The sequence below is a fragment of the Typopeltis vanoorti genome, chromosome 3, assembly GCF_054136105.1.
Source record: "Typopeltis vanoorti isolate ZY-2024b chromosome 3, IOZ_Tvanoo_1.0, whole genome shotgun sequence".
Classification (NCBI taxonomy): Eukaryota; Metazoa; Arthropoda; class Arachnida; order Uropygi; family Thelyphonidae; genus Typopeltis; species Typopeltis vanoorti.
In genome coordinates, this window is record NC_143551.1 from 93985624 (window position 1) to 94006069 (window position 20446).

A 20446-nucleotide genomic window follows, 5' to 3' on the forward strand; every position below is an offset into this window, starting at 1 on the left:
TTTATTTACTGTTGAGCACTCGCAACCACCTCTGGCAACACATTCCGCTCATTAAAATTCAGTAAAATTCACAGGCGATCACTTGTGAATCTTCGTTCAGCTTTGTATTTGGACATACATTGAGAGCCTGCAACAATGGGAAAAGTGTACGATAGCAACTGATAAAAAAAAGTAATTATATGAATCATTAGTACATGTAATTAAGACAGTTTAATCAGTCTTTAGACAATTTTTTTTAGACAGTTAGACAGTCTGAGATTAAAATTAACAACTATAGAGCCATATTTTGTTGAAATTTTATCCCACCATTAGCAATTTTACGCCTCTCACTGATGATAAATTATCTAAATTAAGTAAAAATTTATAGTATCTTTATAAATTTTGTTCTTTTAAAAATAAATCATATTTTGTTTACATGTACATCTAAATTCAAATAAAATAGACATTTACAATGAAATATACTTTTTTATTTTATTTATTATTTATTATTATTATTATTTTGATAAGGGGGTACTTGATAATAATGAAAATTTAAGAAGGGGTATATGGATATCTGCAGTTTGAGAAACATTGTATTAAAGGATCAGAGTCTTTGTGAAGCAGAATAGCACAACTAAATGGATTGTATGACAGGAGAAAGAAGCCTATCAGGTTGAACATGTGGTTGCAGCAGCAGCAAAAGATGGTGGAATGCATATATTTGAGGATGAGACAGGCAGGAATTGAAATCAGAGGCAAGATCAGAGAAAAAATGTAACGAGTATTCAAAACAAGAGAGCTAAGGTTTTGAATACTCATGGTTTTGAATATGCCCAAAGATAATTGGAATACATGAAACTTGTTTGTCTAAGGAGAATGTGATGTCAGGAATAGAAATAGAAGGATATATAATTTTCTTGAAGGATAGAAATGTGAAAAGAAAAGGGGGAACTGTTAATGATTACAGAGGAATTCTGTCCACAAAGTGTGGAAGTTGATAGTGCATGCACAGATTTTGAATCTGTGTGATTAAAGTTGAAATGAACTGGTCCAAAAAAAAAAAAAAAAAAATTGGTCAAAAAGAGAATTCAAGAATGGGTGGATAAAAATATGGTACTGTGGGGGGGGGGGGGGGGGACAACATGACTCTGTAAAGGGTTGGTCATGCCTTAGTAATTGTTTTTATAATAGATTAACAGCAGAATTGGATAAAGGAAATGGCTACATGATTCTTCCTCTGGATTTTGCAAAGGCAGAATACTACATAGAACTGTGTTGCACAAACCAGAACAAATGAGAATGGATACAACATTGGATAAGTGGATAAGAAGTTGGCTGCTTGACAGATATCAAAAAGTGGTATGTGGAGAGGCAGAATCAAGACAAAAATAGGTGACTAGTGGAGTGCTGAAGATTCACTTCTGTTTAATTTGTACATAAATGATATAGGAAATAATCTGAAAGGAAATATCCAGTTGTTTGCTGATGATGCAAAATTAAGTAGAGTAATAGTTAATCAAGGCAAATGGAGACCTTGCAGGGTGATTTAAATAGGCTGTCAGTAAAATGTCAAGAAATGTAAGGTTATGCATTGTCAGATAAATAGATTACATGTTGTTTATCGCATTGATGAAACTGTACTCCAGAAAATAGATGAAGCTAGGGATTTAGAGGTGGTAGTAGACAGAGAATTAAAGTTTAGAGGACATATTGCTAAAGTAGCCCATAAGATTACTTGGCTATTGAAGAACACATTAACACGTAGAAATAAGGAAGTTGTTATTCCTCTTTATAAGGCCTTGATACATCTACATGTGGATTACTGTGCTGAAGTCTGGTTTCCTGGGTTTTTTTCAGGATGTGGAAGCAGTAGAGACGTCTCATAGGTGAGTGACCAAGATGGTGAGTGGCAGTGGTGGCCTGTGAAATTTTAAGTGGGGGGGGGGAGTGCTGCCTATATAAAATAAAAAAAAAATTATTATTTTTTTCCTAACCAGTAACCAATTTATTAATAAATAAATTTACAGATTTATTTATTAAGAAATTGATTACTAATTAGGAAAAAAAAATTTTTTTTTTGTATAGGCAGCACTCCCACTTAAAATTTCACTGGCCGCCACTGGTGAGTGGTCTGTGGAATGTTCCCTATAAAGATATTGCAGAAGTCGGTTGATAGGAGAAAAAGAATGGATATGATAAAAACATTTAAGTTGCTTAAAGGATTTTCTAGGATTGATGCAGGGGAAATGTTTCAGCTCTTGGCTGGAGCTACCAGAACAAGGTGTCATCCCTTTAAGTTGAATAAAGGTGTGGTTAGAATGGGTGTGAGGACTAGTTTTTTCTTAGAATGTTAATGAGTGGTTGTGAGAGTCAGTTGTGAGTGCTTTATCTGTTAATGGGTTCAAAGAGCGGTATGATAGATTGTGTGTATAATTTTGGTATCTTGTGATGAGTTTTTGGACTCCATGGAGGTGCCCGTACAATAACTAATAATAACAACCTATGTACAGAATCTATGTACTATGCCATCTACCACCTTTGAATAGTATTTTTGTCTGTTAATTGTTTCCTGGCCAATTTGTCTATATATGTGATGAAAAACTTGATTTACCCTGAGTTTCCAATAGGGAAATTCCTTCTAGCTCTGTTTTAACATTGGCTAACTCACCTACAATTGGAAAAAAAATTATTTATTAAATAAATTACAGTGGATCCTTAGACAATGTGGGCAGGGGGGTTAGGGGCATCGATGCCTACTATTGACCGGAAGCCTTATCAATAACAGAAACAATCATTAACACATATTTTGTATGTTATGTGTATTATATACTGTATTTTTACAATAAAGTAAGCTACAGAAAAGAAAATGTTATTAAGAAAATCTTAAGGAAGAGAAAATACATATACTGTTATGAATTCTGTCTGTCAGTACCTACATTGATATTGTCTTATATGATTCAAAACACTGTACATGTTATATGTTTTACTAACACTATACATCAAAAATGAAAAGACAATTTTATTATTATTCAGGCCTCCATGGAGTCAAAAGATTCATTCTGGGAGGTCCTTCCTAGTAAACACAAAGTCTATCATACCACTCCTTGAACTCATTTGACCGTTCTTGCTCTCACTCTATCAGGCAATGCATTCCATGGTTCAACCATTGTAAAAAAAAACACTTCTCACGCTCTTGCTCACAGCTTCCTTTTGCAACTTCCATCCCTGGAAGTTGCAAAAGGAAGTCTCAATCATATCACCTCTCCTTCTTCTATTAACGAAACTCTGCAGTCCACATTCCCTCAGCCGATCCTCATAACTAACATTGTACAGTCCATCTTTGTTATCCACCTCCATACCCTTTCCACAGTTAATTTATTTCCTTCAAATTCTGGGGACTAAATTTGAGAACAATAGTCTAAGAGTTGTCTGATTAGGGTCTTATTCAATGGAACAATATCTCTTTTATCTCTGCAGGTCAGCATCCTTCTCAGTATTGCAACAATCCTCTGGGCTAACTTCACCACCTTTGCAATAATGTGAAAAAGAAATTCATATTTATTTAGAGGTATAATGATTCATGCATTGATAACGAAGAAGCAGCAATATGATTTCTTTATGGTAACCTAGCTTATACACTAATGAATGATTCGTTATATTTTTTTATTTTATTATAATTAATTAATTTAAAAAATTTAACTAATTAAATAATTCATTATAGTTTTTATGCAGTTATGATTTAATACTGCATCTCTACATTTGTTTACATTTCTTCTTGACTGCAGAGGATCTGCAGTCAAGAGAAAAACAATTTCTCTTGACTGCAGATGGTGCCATGTACAGTCTGTAAGTATGTGTATGTGTATGTAAGTTTTGATAAATTTTAACTTTTTTTAATAGTGTGTATATTTTATGATAGTAAATGATAAAACAGACTAGTATCTACATATATTTTATGCATTCATGATATACCTAGCTCTTTCTTAATTGTTTCGATATTTCTAAGCTACTCAGTTCATCTGCATGTTTTTTCAAATTGTCGCAAATCTTGAAAAAATTTTCCAATATATTTATTGAAAAAATCTGCATATAAGTGGACCACACAGTTCGAACCCATTTTGTTCAAACAGTTGTTTGAGCCCAAAATGGGTTTGAACAAGGATCAACTGTATATTTTGTTATTCTTTTATTATTTATTCTGTAAAGCACTGTTATGCAAACTTGAATAAGTACCATTATTTAGTATTTAGCATACTCAAGAAGCAGTCATCTTTACTGTTGCTATTCAAATTTCACATGCACATCAATAACTGAATATGCACATCATGCATATTCAGTTATTTAATCACTATCAGTGATTAAATAACTGAATATGGATTATGCTATGAAGATAACTAAAAGCAAGTAGCTCTTTGTCGATAGTTGACACTCGCAGCTAGCCTGAAAAGCATCATTATTGTTGTTATTAGAAGGTGACAGTTATTATGATAAATACTCCTGAAGGTGAATAAGATTAATATTAGTCTTAGTATTAGTATTAGTATTATTCAGAACCTCCAGAGAGTCACAAGTGAGAGGCCAATCTTAGACAACACAAAGTCTATTTTACCACTCCTTAAATTCATTCACCACATGTTCTTTCATTACCCTATCAGGCAGCACATTCCACAGTCCAGCTTCCTCTCATGCAAAAAAAAAGCCACTACCACCCACTTGCTCACTACTTCTATTTGTAATTTCCAGGATAGTCCCTTGTCCTTGCTACTTCCAATTGTTCTATCATGATATCACCTCTTCATCTTCTATCCACCAAACTCTGCAGTCCATATGTCCTCAATCTATTTTCATAACTAACAGTATACAGTCATGATATCATTTTTGCTATTTACCTCTTGTACTTCCTTTGTGGTTAATTTATCCCCTTCAATCCTGACGACCAAATCTGAGCACAATAATCCAGTTCGTTTGATCAAGACTTTATACAATGGAATCACTACTCTGCTATCTCTGCTGGTCAGCATCCTTCTCATTATTGCAACAGTCCTCATGGTTATCACCTTCACCATCTTTGCTTGCTGAAAATTTCTGTCAGTTATCACCCCAAGACCATTTGCCAAGATAAATATATCAACAGGAATCCTGCTGTGTTATTCAGAAGGTAGCTACATTAGCTTTATGTAAAGTAAAGGCTTTTGTTTTTCTATGACTGCAAATTTTTACAGTTAAAATTATATTTCCAATTCTTCCTTTATCTTGAATCAAACAGAAAGTTCCTTGTTTTGCATATTAATCAAGAGCAAATAAAATTGAATCTGTCTTTGAATACTGTGAGCTCTAAACAAGTGACATCCCTTATTTAGAGCTCACAGTAACTTCTGCTTATCAAAATTATATTTTTTTCCCTTGAATTTATGTGTTGCAGAAAATGTTACTGTAAGCTCTAAACAAGTGATGCTACTTCTTTTGAACTTGGTTCATTAAGTTACAAATATTGTTGTTCTGACAGATTAGCTGTTTGGCAGAAAATAACTAAGGAACTTTTAAAGTACAGTATTGGTCACTCATGGTGTCCCATATCCTACCCTCCTTAACACTCCATTTCATGAATTGATAATATAGCTAATCTTTCCAGTCCAAATTAAAATTCACTGATTTAATTTAATTGCATATTTTTAAAATTTTCTTATTAGATATTGATGAGTGTGCAGAAACTCCTAATCTTTGTCAGCAGAACTGCATTAATATCTGGGGATCTTATCAGTGCACTTGCCGGCAGGGGTTCAGTCTTGCACCCGATGGACGTTCTTGTCAAGGTTTGTTTCATATGTATTTTAGAAAATAATTAATTTTCAATTTTACATGAAATATTATTTTCAAGAAGCAGTAAGTATAATTATTTAGTACACTGTTTAGATATAACAACAACTATTTCTTGAAAAAGAGGCCAACATATATATTCAAAGTTATTTTTCACATTTTTTTTGCTGTTATGTGACTACTACATTATTACATTATACACTATTACATTATTACATTATACACTGCTAAGTGACTACTACATTATTACTGGACCATAATGGAATCCAAGGAGAGTCATATTAACTGCCACAGTTTTTATTACACCACATCTAAAATTCAATTTAAGATATGTGATGAGAACCCATGGAGTGATGTCTGCACTATTGTTACACATACTTAAATTATCTTTGTCGTCTATTAATTCAGGTGACCAAACCCGTATTCTCTATTTTGGATGTAGTCTTGTTAGGTGTTACAAACATTGAAATTATTACTTCCCTGAGTTCACTTCTATAGAAAACAAGACCTACATGAGACAAGATTTCACACAGGAGTTGGTTGTACAGACTCAGAAAAATGGATATGCAAAATAGGCTCATGATATAGATAAGAGAATGGCTAACCAACATATGATGTATGAAGATGTTGAGTATAAGAGAGGGAAGGTGAACAGTGGCATGTACAAGTGTTCTGTAAGCTATTGCTATTTTTAACTTCTGTATTAAGAATAGTATTGACAATGAATTGCAGGATAATATCCAGTTACTATTTAATTTTTGACAAATTATGGACTCTACAACTGTGTTAGAAATAATTATTTTCATTTCCTGATGTTTCGACCTTCATATTAAGGTCATCATCTGGAGGATACACACACACACACACACACACATATATATATACAGAGACAAGCTATATTCCATTCACATACTTGTGTACTTCCATTTCATATACTCCAGCTAAAAGGCCATGGGATTCAAACCCACAAGACTTTTGGCTGGTGAGTGAATATGCTAACCATTTGGCAAACCAGGCCAGCTAAAATTTAAAAGGGCTGTTGAGTTTCTGTAAAGAAAATCTATTTCTTGGCTGGCATCTTCCTTCCTGCAGCCATTTTAGGTGTTGCTAAATAGACAATGATTTGATCAATGGTTATTCTACTGGCCTGACCTCTAGTGAAAATAAAATAAAATTAAAATAAATAAATGAAATAAAATAAAATAACTACATCAAACTTATATTCTGTTTAAGAGAACATCAGAGAAAAATTTTTTGATACAAATACAGTAAACTCTCGATTTAATGGACTTTGTATTTAATGGACAAAATTTCTGGTCCATATGTCACGTGAAAATTAACACCCTGTTAATTTTAAAATGCTTTTAACCAAGATTTGCTTATAATTAAATTAACAGGTTATTTTTTGTTATTAATTTCCTGTTATTTTTAACAAATAACATACCAACTAATCGCTTTCTTCTTGATGGCCCAAATGAACTTCAAAAAGAAATCAACTATCTCAAAACTACTTTCATACTTAATGGATATTCTGAAATAATTATTGAAAAATTCCTTCTTAATCCTCCTAGTCATCACACAAAAGAAATAAATACATTTAAAGGCAATATATCTATTCCTTACATAAGTTCAGTTTCACAAAAATTAACCAAGGTTCTAAGAAAATACAATATCAGAACTTTGTTCACTCCATTTCCAAAAATCTGCTCCTTAATAAGCCATCCAAAACCTTGTCATCATCATCATCTTCAATATCCTGGTGTGTACAAAATATGGTGTGATTGTGATAGTCCTTATTTTGGCCAGACGGACAAATCTATTAAATTATGAGAGGGCGCTCGTGAGTCAAGTACAGTGACATGTATATGAAGAGCTCCTGATTGGGATAAGTTTTCTAGGAATAATTAAATATATATATATGCGTAATTGTTTGAGTAAGAGAGGCTGTAAACGTTGTGCGCTACCGGTTTTGTTAGTGTGGGGGATTTTTTTTTTGCCAAAACTTAATTACGAAATCGTTATTATTAGACTTAGTAACCTGCAAAAAAATGGTGGCGACATTGTTATTCCATGACTTTAATTTAGATTTCAGTCGTTTCGTTATGTGTGAGGTCTGTTATATGTATTCTTTCGATTACATAAATGATTTGTGGATATTTGGTGAGGATGGAAGGAGTGTATGTGCGAAGTGTGACCTGAACGAGGAATTGATGAATGCAAATATGAAATTGATGACAGAAAGTGTTAGTAGCGAGATTGTTGCAGGGAAAATAAGTGCACATTTAAAAGAGAAGGATGGTGAGAAAGAGAGGTGAAAAAATGTTAAAAAATCAGTAAAAAAGAAAATGAGTGATTTGAAAACCATAACGGATGTTAAAAGGGACGAACGTGAGGTGACAGTGGCAGAAGGAAATTAAATTGAGAGAACGAATGAAATTAGAAATGGCATGACGGAGAAATCGAAAGTGAAAAAAATCAAAAGAATGGATGATAGCGAAAAAAGAATGAATGATAGCGAAAGTTCAATGCATGTTGGACTGAAAGTACAGAAACAAAGAAAGATGAATGAGTGTGAAAATGGGAAGAATGATAGCGAAAGTTGGACGCATGTTGGACCGAAAGTACGGAAACAAAGAAGGATGAATGAGAGTAAAAGTGAGAAGAGGGGGTTGAGAGTTAGAAAGATTGAATGATAGAGAGAATGTGTCACAAGATTCGGAAGTTGAATTGGATTGGATGAGGCAAGAAATGAAATGGATGCGGAATGAAATTAAGAGAATTTGGGTAAAAACTATTAAAATAAATAATGATGGCATGAAAGAGTTAAGGAAAGATGAACGAGTGGCATTGTATGACGACTCCATTATTAAAGGTGTGCTGGAGGATAGAATGCACAAGGTATGTTTTCCAGGCACTAAAATGAGTGATTGAGGCATTGGATATGAGGCAGGAGCAAGCAAAAGAGTTAATAGCTACGAATGATATGGGAGAGGACAAAGAGTGTGTCAGAATGGATATCAGGAAGCTGCTTAGAAGGATAAAAGAGAATAGTGTGACAGGAAGGGTAGTTAGCGTGTTGCCTAGGTATGACTGTGGTGAAATGAGGCGGAGAGCAAGGATTATGAATGATATGCTGGCTGAAATGTGTGAGGAGATGGAAGTACAGTTTCTTAATGTGTGGAATGAGTTTGAGGGATGAAGTGAGCTGTATGGAAGCGATGGACTGCATTTGAGTGGTTATGGTGTGAGTCGCTTGGTGAGACTGCTGCTGGAAGGTAGAGAAGTGAATAGAGAGAATGAATCAGATTGAGTGGGAAGTGATGTGGAAAAGCAGGAGAGTAACACAGGAGAGATGGAAGAGGTGGTTATGAATGGGGAAGTGAGTAAAAGAAAGAATGATTATGGAAGGATGACATTGATTGGAGAAAATGGTATAAAGACAACTGATGCAGAATGTGTGGTGGAGATACTTAATGAGAAGTTCATAAAGATCTTTCAATCTTGTGAATGTGACTTCATTGAGGGATTGAGAGCAGTTGATGATGGAGAGGAGAGACTGACTAGGTGAGCAAGAGGTGAATGGGGAGTTGAATAAACTAGATGTTAATAAGGCTGTGGGACTTGATAATATATCACCACGTATTCTGAAAGAATGTGCCAAGGAGTTGACACCTGCCTTGACATATTTTTTTAATATGAGTCTTGCACTCGGTCAATTTCCTAAGGCGTGCAAGATTGTGCACTTCTTAAAGGAGGTGGTCGAGTTCGACCACCTCCTTTAAGAAGTGGTCGAACTCGAGCATCAAACTATAGGCCTATCTGTGTGTCAGGTATTGTGGTTAAGTTGTTAGAGAAGCTTGTGAGAACTAGGATCCGGAGTTGGGTTGATAACAATGGTATTATCTTTGATGGACAGCATGGATTTGCTAAAGGGAGATCATATTTTAGTAATCTACTTATTACAATAAAGTGACTGCTTCCTTGGACAGAGGAAAAGGATACACAGTCACTTGGATTTTGCAAAGGCTTTTGATAGGGTACCTCATGATAGGTTGACAGTCAAACTGGAATAGATGGGGTTGAATATTAGATTGGTGCATTGGATTGGAGACTGGCTATATGATAGTTATCAACAAGTTGTGTATGGGGAGCGATATCCAGGAAAAGGAAAGTCACTAGTGGAGTGCCTCAGGGGTCTGTTTTAGGTCCATTACTGTTTAATTTGTGTATTAATGATATAGGTGAAGATTTGGATGGAGATATTCAGTTGTTTGCAGATGATGCAAAGTTGGGACGAACCATGAAGTGTAGTGAAGATGTTGTGGCCTTACAGGAAGACGTGAATAGATTGAGTCGTTGGGCACGGAAATGGGGATGTGAGTTTAATGTTGCAAAATGTAAGGTTTTAAAATTTGGAAAACAAAGATGGGATGCAGAATTTATACTTGGTGAGAATATATTGTTGGAAGTAGAGGAAAAAAGAGATCTGGAGAGTGATAGTGGATAAGGGTCTAAAATTTAGGGGACACATCGCCAAAATTGTGAAGACAACACAAAGGCTTCTGGAAATGATGCAGAGGACACTGACATGTAGAAGTAGGGAGATTCTTGTTCTTTTGTATAAAGCTTTGATTAGGCCACACATGGGCTATTGTGCCCAGATTTGGACACCGGGTTTTCAGAAGTATGAAGAGATGTTGGAAAGGGTCCAAAGGAGACTGACTAAGGTAGTTTCTGACCTCTGGAATGTCGAGGAAAGATTGAGAAAATGTAATTTGCAGAGTCTGGTGGACAGTAGGAAGAGAGGAGATATGATAGAAACCTACAAGTTGGTAAGGTGTTATTATAGGATCAATGCTGGAGAAGTTTTACAGAGAATAGTGGGAGATCAGGGGAGAACCAGAGGTCATCCCTGGAAACTGTATAAAGAGGGTGTGAGTAGGGGAGTGAGAGGCAGGTGTTTTTCGTGCAGAGTTGTGAATGATTGGAATGCCTTGCCTGAGAATGTGGTGTCTGCAAAGAGTTTGAATATGTTTAAAACATGGTATGATGAGCTGTGTGTGTGTGTGTGATTAAAGGACTTCTCAGATGAGTCTTTGACTCCATGAGGTCTTCGGGTGGTAATAATAATAATAATTACATATGGAGGAACACATGAGGGACATTGCTTACAAGAGACAGTGAGCCAGTGCCTTATCAAGCCATATCCTTTTCTCGGCTGATCCTAATGATGAATCCCAAGTCATACAGTCTGCTGGGACAGATCTACCAACATCTTTCATTGCCATGATGAATTGGAGCGAAAAATCGTAGAATCTTGGGAAATCATCCTGAACCCTGAAAATCTAAATAATAACTTGAGTTACACCCTCCCAGATAGTCATTCAGCTGTAATCATACTGGTGTTCACGTGATGCTGCAAGCATGCACTCTCCCAACAAGGCAACAAACGAAAGAACAGCTTTAAATACAACTACAATGTTTTCATGCTAATTATGTATAGGGACTCTCTATGTTGTTCATAGTTTTTTTAACATTCAGTGTTTAGTGTGTTTTTTTTCTTTTCTTTTATACTGTCATCTGATGTAGGCTGTTGTAAGTTGAAATTAGTCATGTTTTACTATTAAACCTCCCTTTTTTTTTTTTATCTAACTCTCGGTTTTAGTCATTCAACTCTATTTTACAATATGTATTTCAACCGAGTCAATGAATCGTCATATATATATATATAGAGATATATATAGTGTATATATATATAGTTATTTAATTAATAACTATTAGATGGTCACAGTTATCTACTGTACTCACCTCCCTGGCACCCAGGGAGATGAGTACAGTAGATAACTTAAAAAATCACTGATAGTCATGAGCCATCTGTTCTATCATTTTCTAAGAGTGGAGGCTAGCTTCCTACCATTCTTTAAATGGTTAGGTTTAAATGGCCTCGCCTACTCCCTGTGGGGAATGAATAACATTAGCAGATTTATTTATTGATTTATTTATTGAGTCGAGATTTGATCATTGGGATATATGACAAGTATGAGTTGAGATGGTGAACAAGAATCATCAATGTTAGTGTTAGAATCACTAATCAAAGAATCATTAATCCAAGAATGAATTGCTTTATTTAAAAATCCCAAAAGAATCAGAAATAAGGAATATAAGGTTTTTATGCTGATTGAGCTTATTATTATTATTATTTAGGCCTCCAAGGAATCAAAAGACTCATCGCAGGAGGTTCTTCCTAGAAAACACAAGTCTATGAAGACACATCATGGGAGGTCCCTCCTAGGAAACAGAAAATCTATCATACCACTCCTTAAACTCATTGACCATTCTTGCTCTCACCACTCTATCAGGCAATGCATTCCACGGTTCAACCACCCTCCATGCAAAGAAACCACTCCTCACCCCTCTTTCTCACAGTTTCCTTTCGTAACTTCCAGGGATGGCCCCTTGTCATGACTCCTTCCCACTGTTCAACCAAATGAAAAAACTCCCCAGTGTCAACCCTGTAACCACCTCTCAACAGTTTAAAAGTCTCAATCATATCACCTCTCCTTCTTCTATTCACCAAACTCTGCAGTCCACATTCCCTCAGCCAATCCTCATAACTAACATTGTACAGTCCTGAAACCATCTTTGTTATCCACCTTTCCACAGTTAATTTATCCCCTTCCAATCCTGGGGAAAAATCTGAGAACAATAGTCTAAGTGTTGTCTGATCATAGTCTTATACTACGGAATGATAACTCTTTTATCTCTGCAGGTCAGCATCCTTCTCATTATTGCAGCAATCCTCTGTGTTACCTTTACCACCTTTGTAATATGTCCCCGGAATTTCAGGTTTCTATCAATCATCACTGCAGATCTCTCGTCTCCCCTACTTCCTCCAGTATAGCTCCTCCAACAGAGTATGCAGCATCCCATCAATGTGTCCCAAACCTCAAGACCTTACATTTTGTTGCATTAACCCAAATGAACCATTCATTTACCCATGCTTCTAGCTTATTCAAATCCTCTTGCAGGACTACCATATCTGCACTATTACTAATAACCCTTCCCAGCTTCACATCATCTGGAAACAATTGAATATTCTCCTGCAATCACTAACAATATTATTGATATAAAGGTTAAACAATATAGATCCCAGTGCTGAGCCCTATGGGACCCCACTTGTAACCTTCTGCCTCCTTGAAACTGACCCACCATACACAACTCTCTGATACCTATCATACAGCCAATCCTGAATCCATTTGGCCAACCTGACATGCAAACCCATGTGCTGCAACTTAAATATCAGCTTATCATATGGCATCCTGTCAAATGCCTTCACTAAATCCAATAAAATGGCAGTATATGCCTTTCCCTCATCTAATGCTCTTGTAACTTTATTATAAAAGGCTAGCATATTACTAAAATAGGAGTGCCCCTTCACAAATCCATATTGACTCTCACAGATAACATTACCCTCATCTGCCGAATGTCGTATACGGTCCCTAACTAATTTCTCCAAGATCTTAACAACTACTGATGACATAATTAGCCCTGAAAAGCCAGGTCAAAGTATCTGTCAGTTCTTTAGCATATTCTCTTAAAACTCGTGGTGAAATACCATTCCAGTCCCATAGCTTTACTGACATCCAGAGTACTCAGTATTTGGAACATGCTCTCTTCCTGCACCTCTAAACCCCGAACCTGCCCTATCCCTCTAGTATTAAAATTTTCTCCTCCAGGATGGAATTGTTCATTGAATAATTCCTCTATGTCCTCTGCATCAGTCATTCTATTCCCATTTTTATTCCACAATGTCATTCTTCCACAATCATTTTTCCTCCTAGTGGCAACATAGCTAAAAAATTCCCTAGGATTTTCTTTGGATCTTAGGGCGAATCTCCTCTCATTCCAGTTTCGTCCTCGTTACCATACTAGTCACTCTCTTGGCCTGTGTTTTATATTCTTCATGCATCTGCTCTTTAACTGTCTCCTTATATCTCTTCCATAGCCTCTTTTTCACATGCAATTCCTGTTTAATATTGCTTGTCATCCACTTTAAACCAAATTGTGTCCTCTTCTTCACTTGTGGAATGCAGCTTACTATTGCTGCTAACAAATATTCCTTCACAATTTCCCAAGCACTAATGATATCCTGGCCTTCCAATTCCTCCCTCCATGAAATTTCCCCAAGTTAATGTCTAAGACTATTATAATCCCTGCCTTATAATTCCCCATATGTTCCCATCTCTTTGATACTCCTGCATGTCTATTCATCTTCCAAGTTAAAACCACATGGTCACTCTCTCCAACTGGTGGGATAGATGTCATCTCAGTTATTATCAACTATTCTGATGCTATGACCAAATCCAAAACTCTTGAACCTCTTGTTCCCTCTGTTATATGTTGTCTAAGACATTTGCCCTCAAGAATTCTAGAAATTCCATTCCCTTATTGTTACATGCATCTTCCTCTCCCCAATTTATACTGCTGTAGTTAAAATCTCCCATAACAATTTATCTGTAAATCATAGAAATAAGTGAATCATAAGTAAATCATAGAAATAATGGTGGAGGTGTGTGTGTGTGATGGGGGAAAGGTGAAGTTTGGGATGCCTTAAGTATATAGATGGAATTGTATAAAAGTAATGGACTGCATTTAAATTGATTTGGTGTGCCACCTGGAAAGACTCCAAAGGGAGTGTAGAGATCCAAGTTGGACAGGATAATGTGCATTAAAATTAGGGTGGTTGAAGGGGAGACATGGAATAAAAAAGTTAATGTTGGAAGCAGTAGTGAATGTGTGTATAGCATTGGCCTGGGATGTAAGGGAAATAGTTGGGCCTGAGGAGATATATAGGGTAAGTAGTGATGAAGGTGGGTTGGCAGCAGATGTAAAGAAATCACAGTTGAGAGGTGGCATGGATAGGACTGGCGACAGATCCAAGAATGAATTGCTATGTTTATTTAAAAATCCCAGGACAATCAGAAATAAGGGATACAAAGTTTTTGTACGCATTGAGTTTATTTTTCTGTAAATCATAGAAAAAGCAGGTTTTCCTCCCAGCAACTGGGGTTTTTCGTCCCGTAAACTCAAAAAAATCGACCGTAGAACCCACATTATTTCAGACATTAAATATATTGTGTTAGGGTTAGGGACCACGAGATGGCGGCACATTTGAGCCGTCTCTCTTCACTGTGTACCGCTTAATTAGTGATAGCCTTGGGCCATCTGTCTCTGATTGGGTACCAGTGGAGATTGAACTGCCCACTCAGTCTCCAAAGTTAGATAGGGTTAAATGGCCTCGCCTACTCCCCGTATACGGGAATAAAAAGACGTTAGCTGATTTTTTTTTTTTATCATAGAAATAAGTGAAACAGTTGGATGAGGATAATATCCTGATGGGAAATCAAAATGAAGGGGTATGATAATTTTCATGAAGATAGAAAGGGCAAGAAGATAATGAAAGGGAGTATTGCTGATGGTAGCAGAGGTATTATGCATGCACAAAGTGGATATGCTCAGGGAAAGTCATAACAGTTGTTTTAAGGCAGTATGGTGTGAGGTGGAGATAGAGAGCAAGAGATATTTAGTTAGATGTTGCCAGAGGCCAGATAATGTTGGAAAGTAGAAACAAAGAAATGTTTAAGCAAAGAGTGACTTAGTGAGCAAGAGGAAGGTGATCATCATAAATGATTTTAATTATGGTAGTATAGCTGGAATTAAGAGCTGCATCTGTGAATAAGAAAAATGAATTTCTTAAGTTCTTATAGTACAAGTATCTTAGACAATATATAACAGAGAGCATGCAAGGATTGAGAGTCTTATATCTGATCATATCAGAGGATGTTATTTTGAATGGAGTGTTGCATCTCCCTCCAGTTGGCAAGACTGATCATGAGGTCACCTGGGTGGTGGCCAGCTATGAAGACTTCTGTGAGGAAAGGATACCTGTGGAAGTACAAGGCTAGTGATTATAAAAGTCAAGAAAGCTATTTAGAACTTATAACATGGAATTAGGTGTTTAAATAGAAAAGAGGTGAATGATGCTAAGACACTGATCATATTGAAAGATATATAAAAATCATTATGTAAAAGTCAGAATTAGCATCTATTACACCTCCCACGTCTTTCAGATCTACAAAAAACTTGAGAAACAGCTGCTCAACATTCCTTTACAGTTGAACTGCATATTCACTGAACCTGCTGCTTCCAGTCATTTTTCATTCCTCCCACCTCAATTCTGTGGAACAGCCTTCCCCTGTAAAGCATTTCCAAAGGACTATAATCTCCAACAGTTAAAGAAGAACATCAACGGAGTACTCTACTCCTGACCCTGCCCACACGGTATTTGTTTGCTAGATTAATAGGGATCACTTTTTGAAAAAAAATGGCATTATACCTAATATCAAAATTGGAGATATTAATCTCAGCTCTTTACTTTAATCAGATGCTGTTATACACTTAAATAAATCCAGCATAAGTCTGCTGGATTCCCTTACTAAATTAAATAATTTCTGTAATAAATAAATATTGTATACAAATTAGCAATAAAAAGACAGAGACAATGAAAATAGGCAGAAACGTTGAAAATATCAATTGCATCCTGAATGGAGAACCTATAGTAAAAACATTTCAGTTAATATTTATAGTATAGATCGCAAACTAAATATGGAAATAGAAAACAGAAATTGTAAAGCTGGTATGATAAAAAGTCAGCTGAATAAATTTATATAGAAAAAGTAAGAATTTAGTCAAAACACTAAATTAACTATATACAAGTGTTCAAACCAATTTTAACTTATGGTTCTGAGAATTGGATTAGAAATAAAACACTCTGTCAAAGACTGGAGACCTCAGATATGAGAAAGATTAGAGGAGTGAACAGATAGCATCAGTGGCAGTATCATATTAAAAATGAGGATATTAGGAAAGAAACTGACATTGTTAGCATTGAAGATTGTGTTAGCAGAACTAATCTCAGGTGGTATTGTCACTTAACTAGAATGGAGGGGGGGGGGAGAAGGTTAGCAAAACAAATGTTCAGAATGGCATGAAAAAGATTCCAAGGAAGACCAGGATGTAAGTAAATTGATACAGTAAAAGGTGTTTTAGAAGACAGAAATATAAGATCTGATAATATTGGAGGTTTAACAGATTACAGATTAATTTGGAGGAAAAGTGCTGATTGGAAGCTAGTAATGATCTAACTTTTTCATGTAGTACTAACATCATACTTCCAAAATGTAGTAATTCCAAAAATACGACGCCATTGTTCAAAAACTATAATGTGAGAGAATTTGTCCAATGTGATGTGTGTGGAATGTATGCATTCCTGAATGAGGCTGGAGTTTGGATTGAAAGTGATAGTGGTGGGAGAATGTGCAGAAAGTGTAAGCAAAGTGAGGAGTTGAATTATATGTCAGGTTGTGAGACAGTTATGGTTGAAGAAATCCAGAATGTGAGTGAAAATAGTGGCTTGATAGGGAATTGCGATGTACAAGATGGCAATGAGAGTGGTGATCTAAGAAAGAGTGAGAGCAACTATACAGAGAGAGAAAATGGTTTGAATGATAAAAAAAAAGAGGAATTATTTGTAGGAAGTGAGATTGCTAGGTTGCGTGCAGTGATACAAAATGCGCAGCGGCAATTAGAGCACCTGTAAAACTCTTTCCAGAGTGATTCAGCTAACGTAAATAAACAGCGTAAGAGTGGGAGAGTTTCTGAAATGAAGGAAAGAGTGTTGTATGGTGACTCATTATTAAGAGGAGTGATAGATGGGAGTGTAACTAAATCATACTTACCGGGTGCGAAATTTAAGGATGTAAGTGAGAGTATTAGAGTGCAAAAACAGAGGGTGAAAGAATTAATAATTGTGGCGGGTACGAATGAATTGAAAGGTGATAAATTTTTTATGAGAGAGGACTTGAAAGTATTGTTAAAGGTAGCGAAAGAAAAGAGTGACAGAGTTAGAATGGTGAGTCTGTTGCTGCGGTATGACAGAGAGGAGTTTAGAAGGAGGGCCATAATCGTAAATGACATTATGTGCAGGTTATGCAGATGGTGTGGTGTGGAATTCATGGACATGTGGAATGAGTTTGATGGGCGAAAGGACTTATACAAGATGGATCGCCTGCATTTGAATGGACTTGGTGTACAGAGACTGGAAAAAGTGTTGCTGAATGAAGTGAAAATGGATGTGCAGAACCAGGGAAACTAGAACTACCAAGGAGGGGGGAGAGTGGATATGCAGACATCAGTGAGACAGTTGAGTGTAAAAATGTATATAATGTACCTGAGCCAGCACTAAGAACAAAAAATGGGAATGGGACATTTAGAATAACGCATCAAGATAGGGGTGGGACAAAGGGATCACTGCATTTCATGTATACTAATGCCAGGAGTATTAGGAACAAGAAGGAAGAATTTTTGGCCTTGATTGGCTCTTCCTGGCCACAGGTTATTGGCATTAGTGAAACATGGCTGACGAAAGATGATATAGTTAGTGGGATAGAATGTATAGGTTATAGTGTGTTCAGGGGGGACAGAGAGAATAAAATAGGGGGAGGGGTGTTATTGATGATAGCTGATGAACTACAGCCAAGGAGAATTGAAGTTGTATTGCAGGATAGTGAAAGGAGCTCATTTGAGGCTATTTGGTGTGAGATTGAGACTGGCAGAATAAAATATACAGTTGGGTGCTGCTATAGACCAGGTGATGGAATAGATGGTGGAGATGGTATGCATAAACAAATTGATGAAATGAGTGGAATCAGGGTAATTATTATGGGAGATTTTAACTATGGTAACATTGATTGGAAGGAGGAGAGGACACGTGAGGAAGGAAATGGATTTTATTCAATTATTAAGGGATAACTATCTGAGACAGCATGTAATTGAAAATACTAGGGGTGTGAGAGTGCTTGACCTAGTAATAGCTTCTCACAATTTGACTGTAATGAATATGACCATGTTGCCACCTATTGGTGAGAGTGATCATAAGGTCTTGACCTGGGAGGTGGCTAAAGGTGTGGAATTTTTGATTAAGACAAGGTATATGTGGAATTACCGTGCTGGCAAGTATGACAAGCTTAGGAGATTGCTTGGATCAGTGCCATGGCATGTACAACTGCAATGGCTGGACGTCGATAGAGCATGGGAAGTTGTCAAAGAGCATTTACAGGAGGTTATGGCTGATTATATACCTGGGGTCCGAATAGTAAAACAAGTAGGGGTTAAATGGGTGAATAATACCATTAAGCTTGAGCTGCAAAAAAAAGAAACAACTGTGGAGGGAATTTAAGGAAAGGGGTGACCTGCAGACACACGAACGGTATAAAGTGCAGGCCAGAAGGGTAACGACTGTGGTAAAAAAAGCAAAAGCGGATTATGAAAGGAAACTAGCTATGCAAGCAAAAGAGAATCCCAAACAATTCTTTCAATATGCTGCAAGTAAGAAAAAAACTGTACACGGCAAAATGATTTTAAGGAATGACGATGGTAAGGAGGTCACTGAATCAGTCGATATGGTGGAGTTACTGAGCGTGCACTTTGCAAAAGTATATCATCCAGGTGGTGACATTGAAAAAATGAAGGAACCATTAGTTTATATGGGAATTGTGATGAATGAAGTGGAGGTGAATAGTCTATTACAGAACCTTAATGTGAATACATCTGTGGGATTGGATGGTATACCGGCACGGGTCTTGCGTGAAGCGGCTAAGGAATTATCAGTGCCCTTGACCATGTTGTTTAATCTGAGTCTCGGGTCTGGTTTAGTCCCGAAGGCATGGAAAGAGGGGAAAATAGTTTCACTGCATAAAGGAGAATCCAAGACTATGGTTGCAAATTACCGACCGATCAGCATATCAGGAGTCGTCAAGGTCTTGAAGAAAGTAGGCAAGGGAAAAATACAGGAATGGATTGATGAAAAGGAGATACTGTACAGGGGACAGCATGGCTTTGTGAAGGGTGGATCATGCCTGAGTAACTTGCTCAAGTTTTATAACAAGGTGACGGCTGAACTGGATAAGGGAAATGGGTTTACAGTGATACTGCTGGACCTGGCAAAGGCGTTTGACAGGATACCACATGGAATTCTAATCCATAAACTACAACATATGGGAATGGATATAGGGTTAGTGAGATGGATAGGTGGTTGGTTGATGGAGAGATATCAAAGAGTGGTTTATTCAGGAGTGGAGTCCAAAAGACAGCCTGTGACTAGTGGGGTGCCGCAGGGTTCTGTTCTTGGACCACTGCTGTTTAATATGTTCATTAACGATATAGGGAAGGATCTAAGTGTAACAGTTCATTTGTTCGCTGATGATGCAAAGTTGGGGAGGGCGATAGTGAATGCAGAAGATGTCAAAGTCTTGCAGGATGACTTAGATAAATTGGAGTTCTGGGCTAAGGAGAATGGATGTCAATTTAATGTGACAAAATGTAAGGTTATGCATTTTGGGGTGAAAAGATTAGCAGCATTATACCACATAGGTGGAACTGTACTCCAAGAAATTGATGAGGCCAGGGACTGGGGAGTGTTGGTGGATAGGGAGATGAAGTTTAGGGGGCACATTGCGAATGTAGCTAAATCAGCTCATCAACTCACTTGGTTGTTGAAAAATACCTTGACGAGCAGAGACAAGCAAGTTAT

The 20446-nt window shown here is 36.7% G+C and overlaps 1 protein-coding gene across 10 annotated transcripts in view; it reads left to right on the forward strand.

The window, feature by feature from the left end:
* Positions 1 to 20446, forward strand: part of LOC150108392 (uncharacterized) — a 628716-nt gene that overhangs the window by 492532 nt on the left and 115738 nt on the right. For all 10 annotated transcript variants that reach the window (XM_090415800.1, XM_090415806.1, XM_090415807.1 and 7 more), the window contains one exon: positions 5670 to 5792. In XM_090415800.1, coding sequence (XP_090271926.1) covers positions 5670 to 5792 — 123 coding nt within the window. The remainder of the gene's footprint in view (positions 1 to 5669; positions 5793 to 20446) is intronic.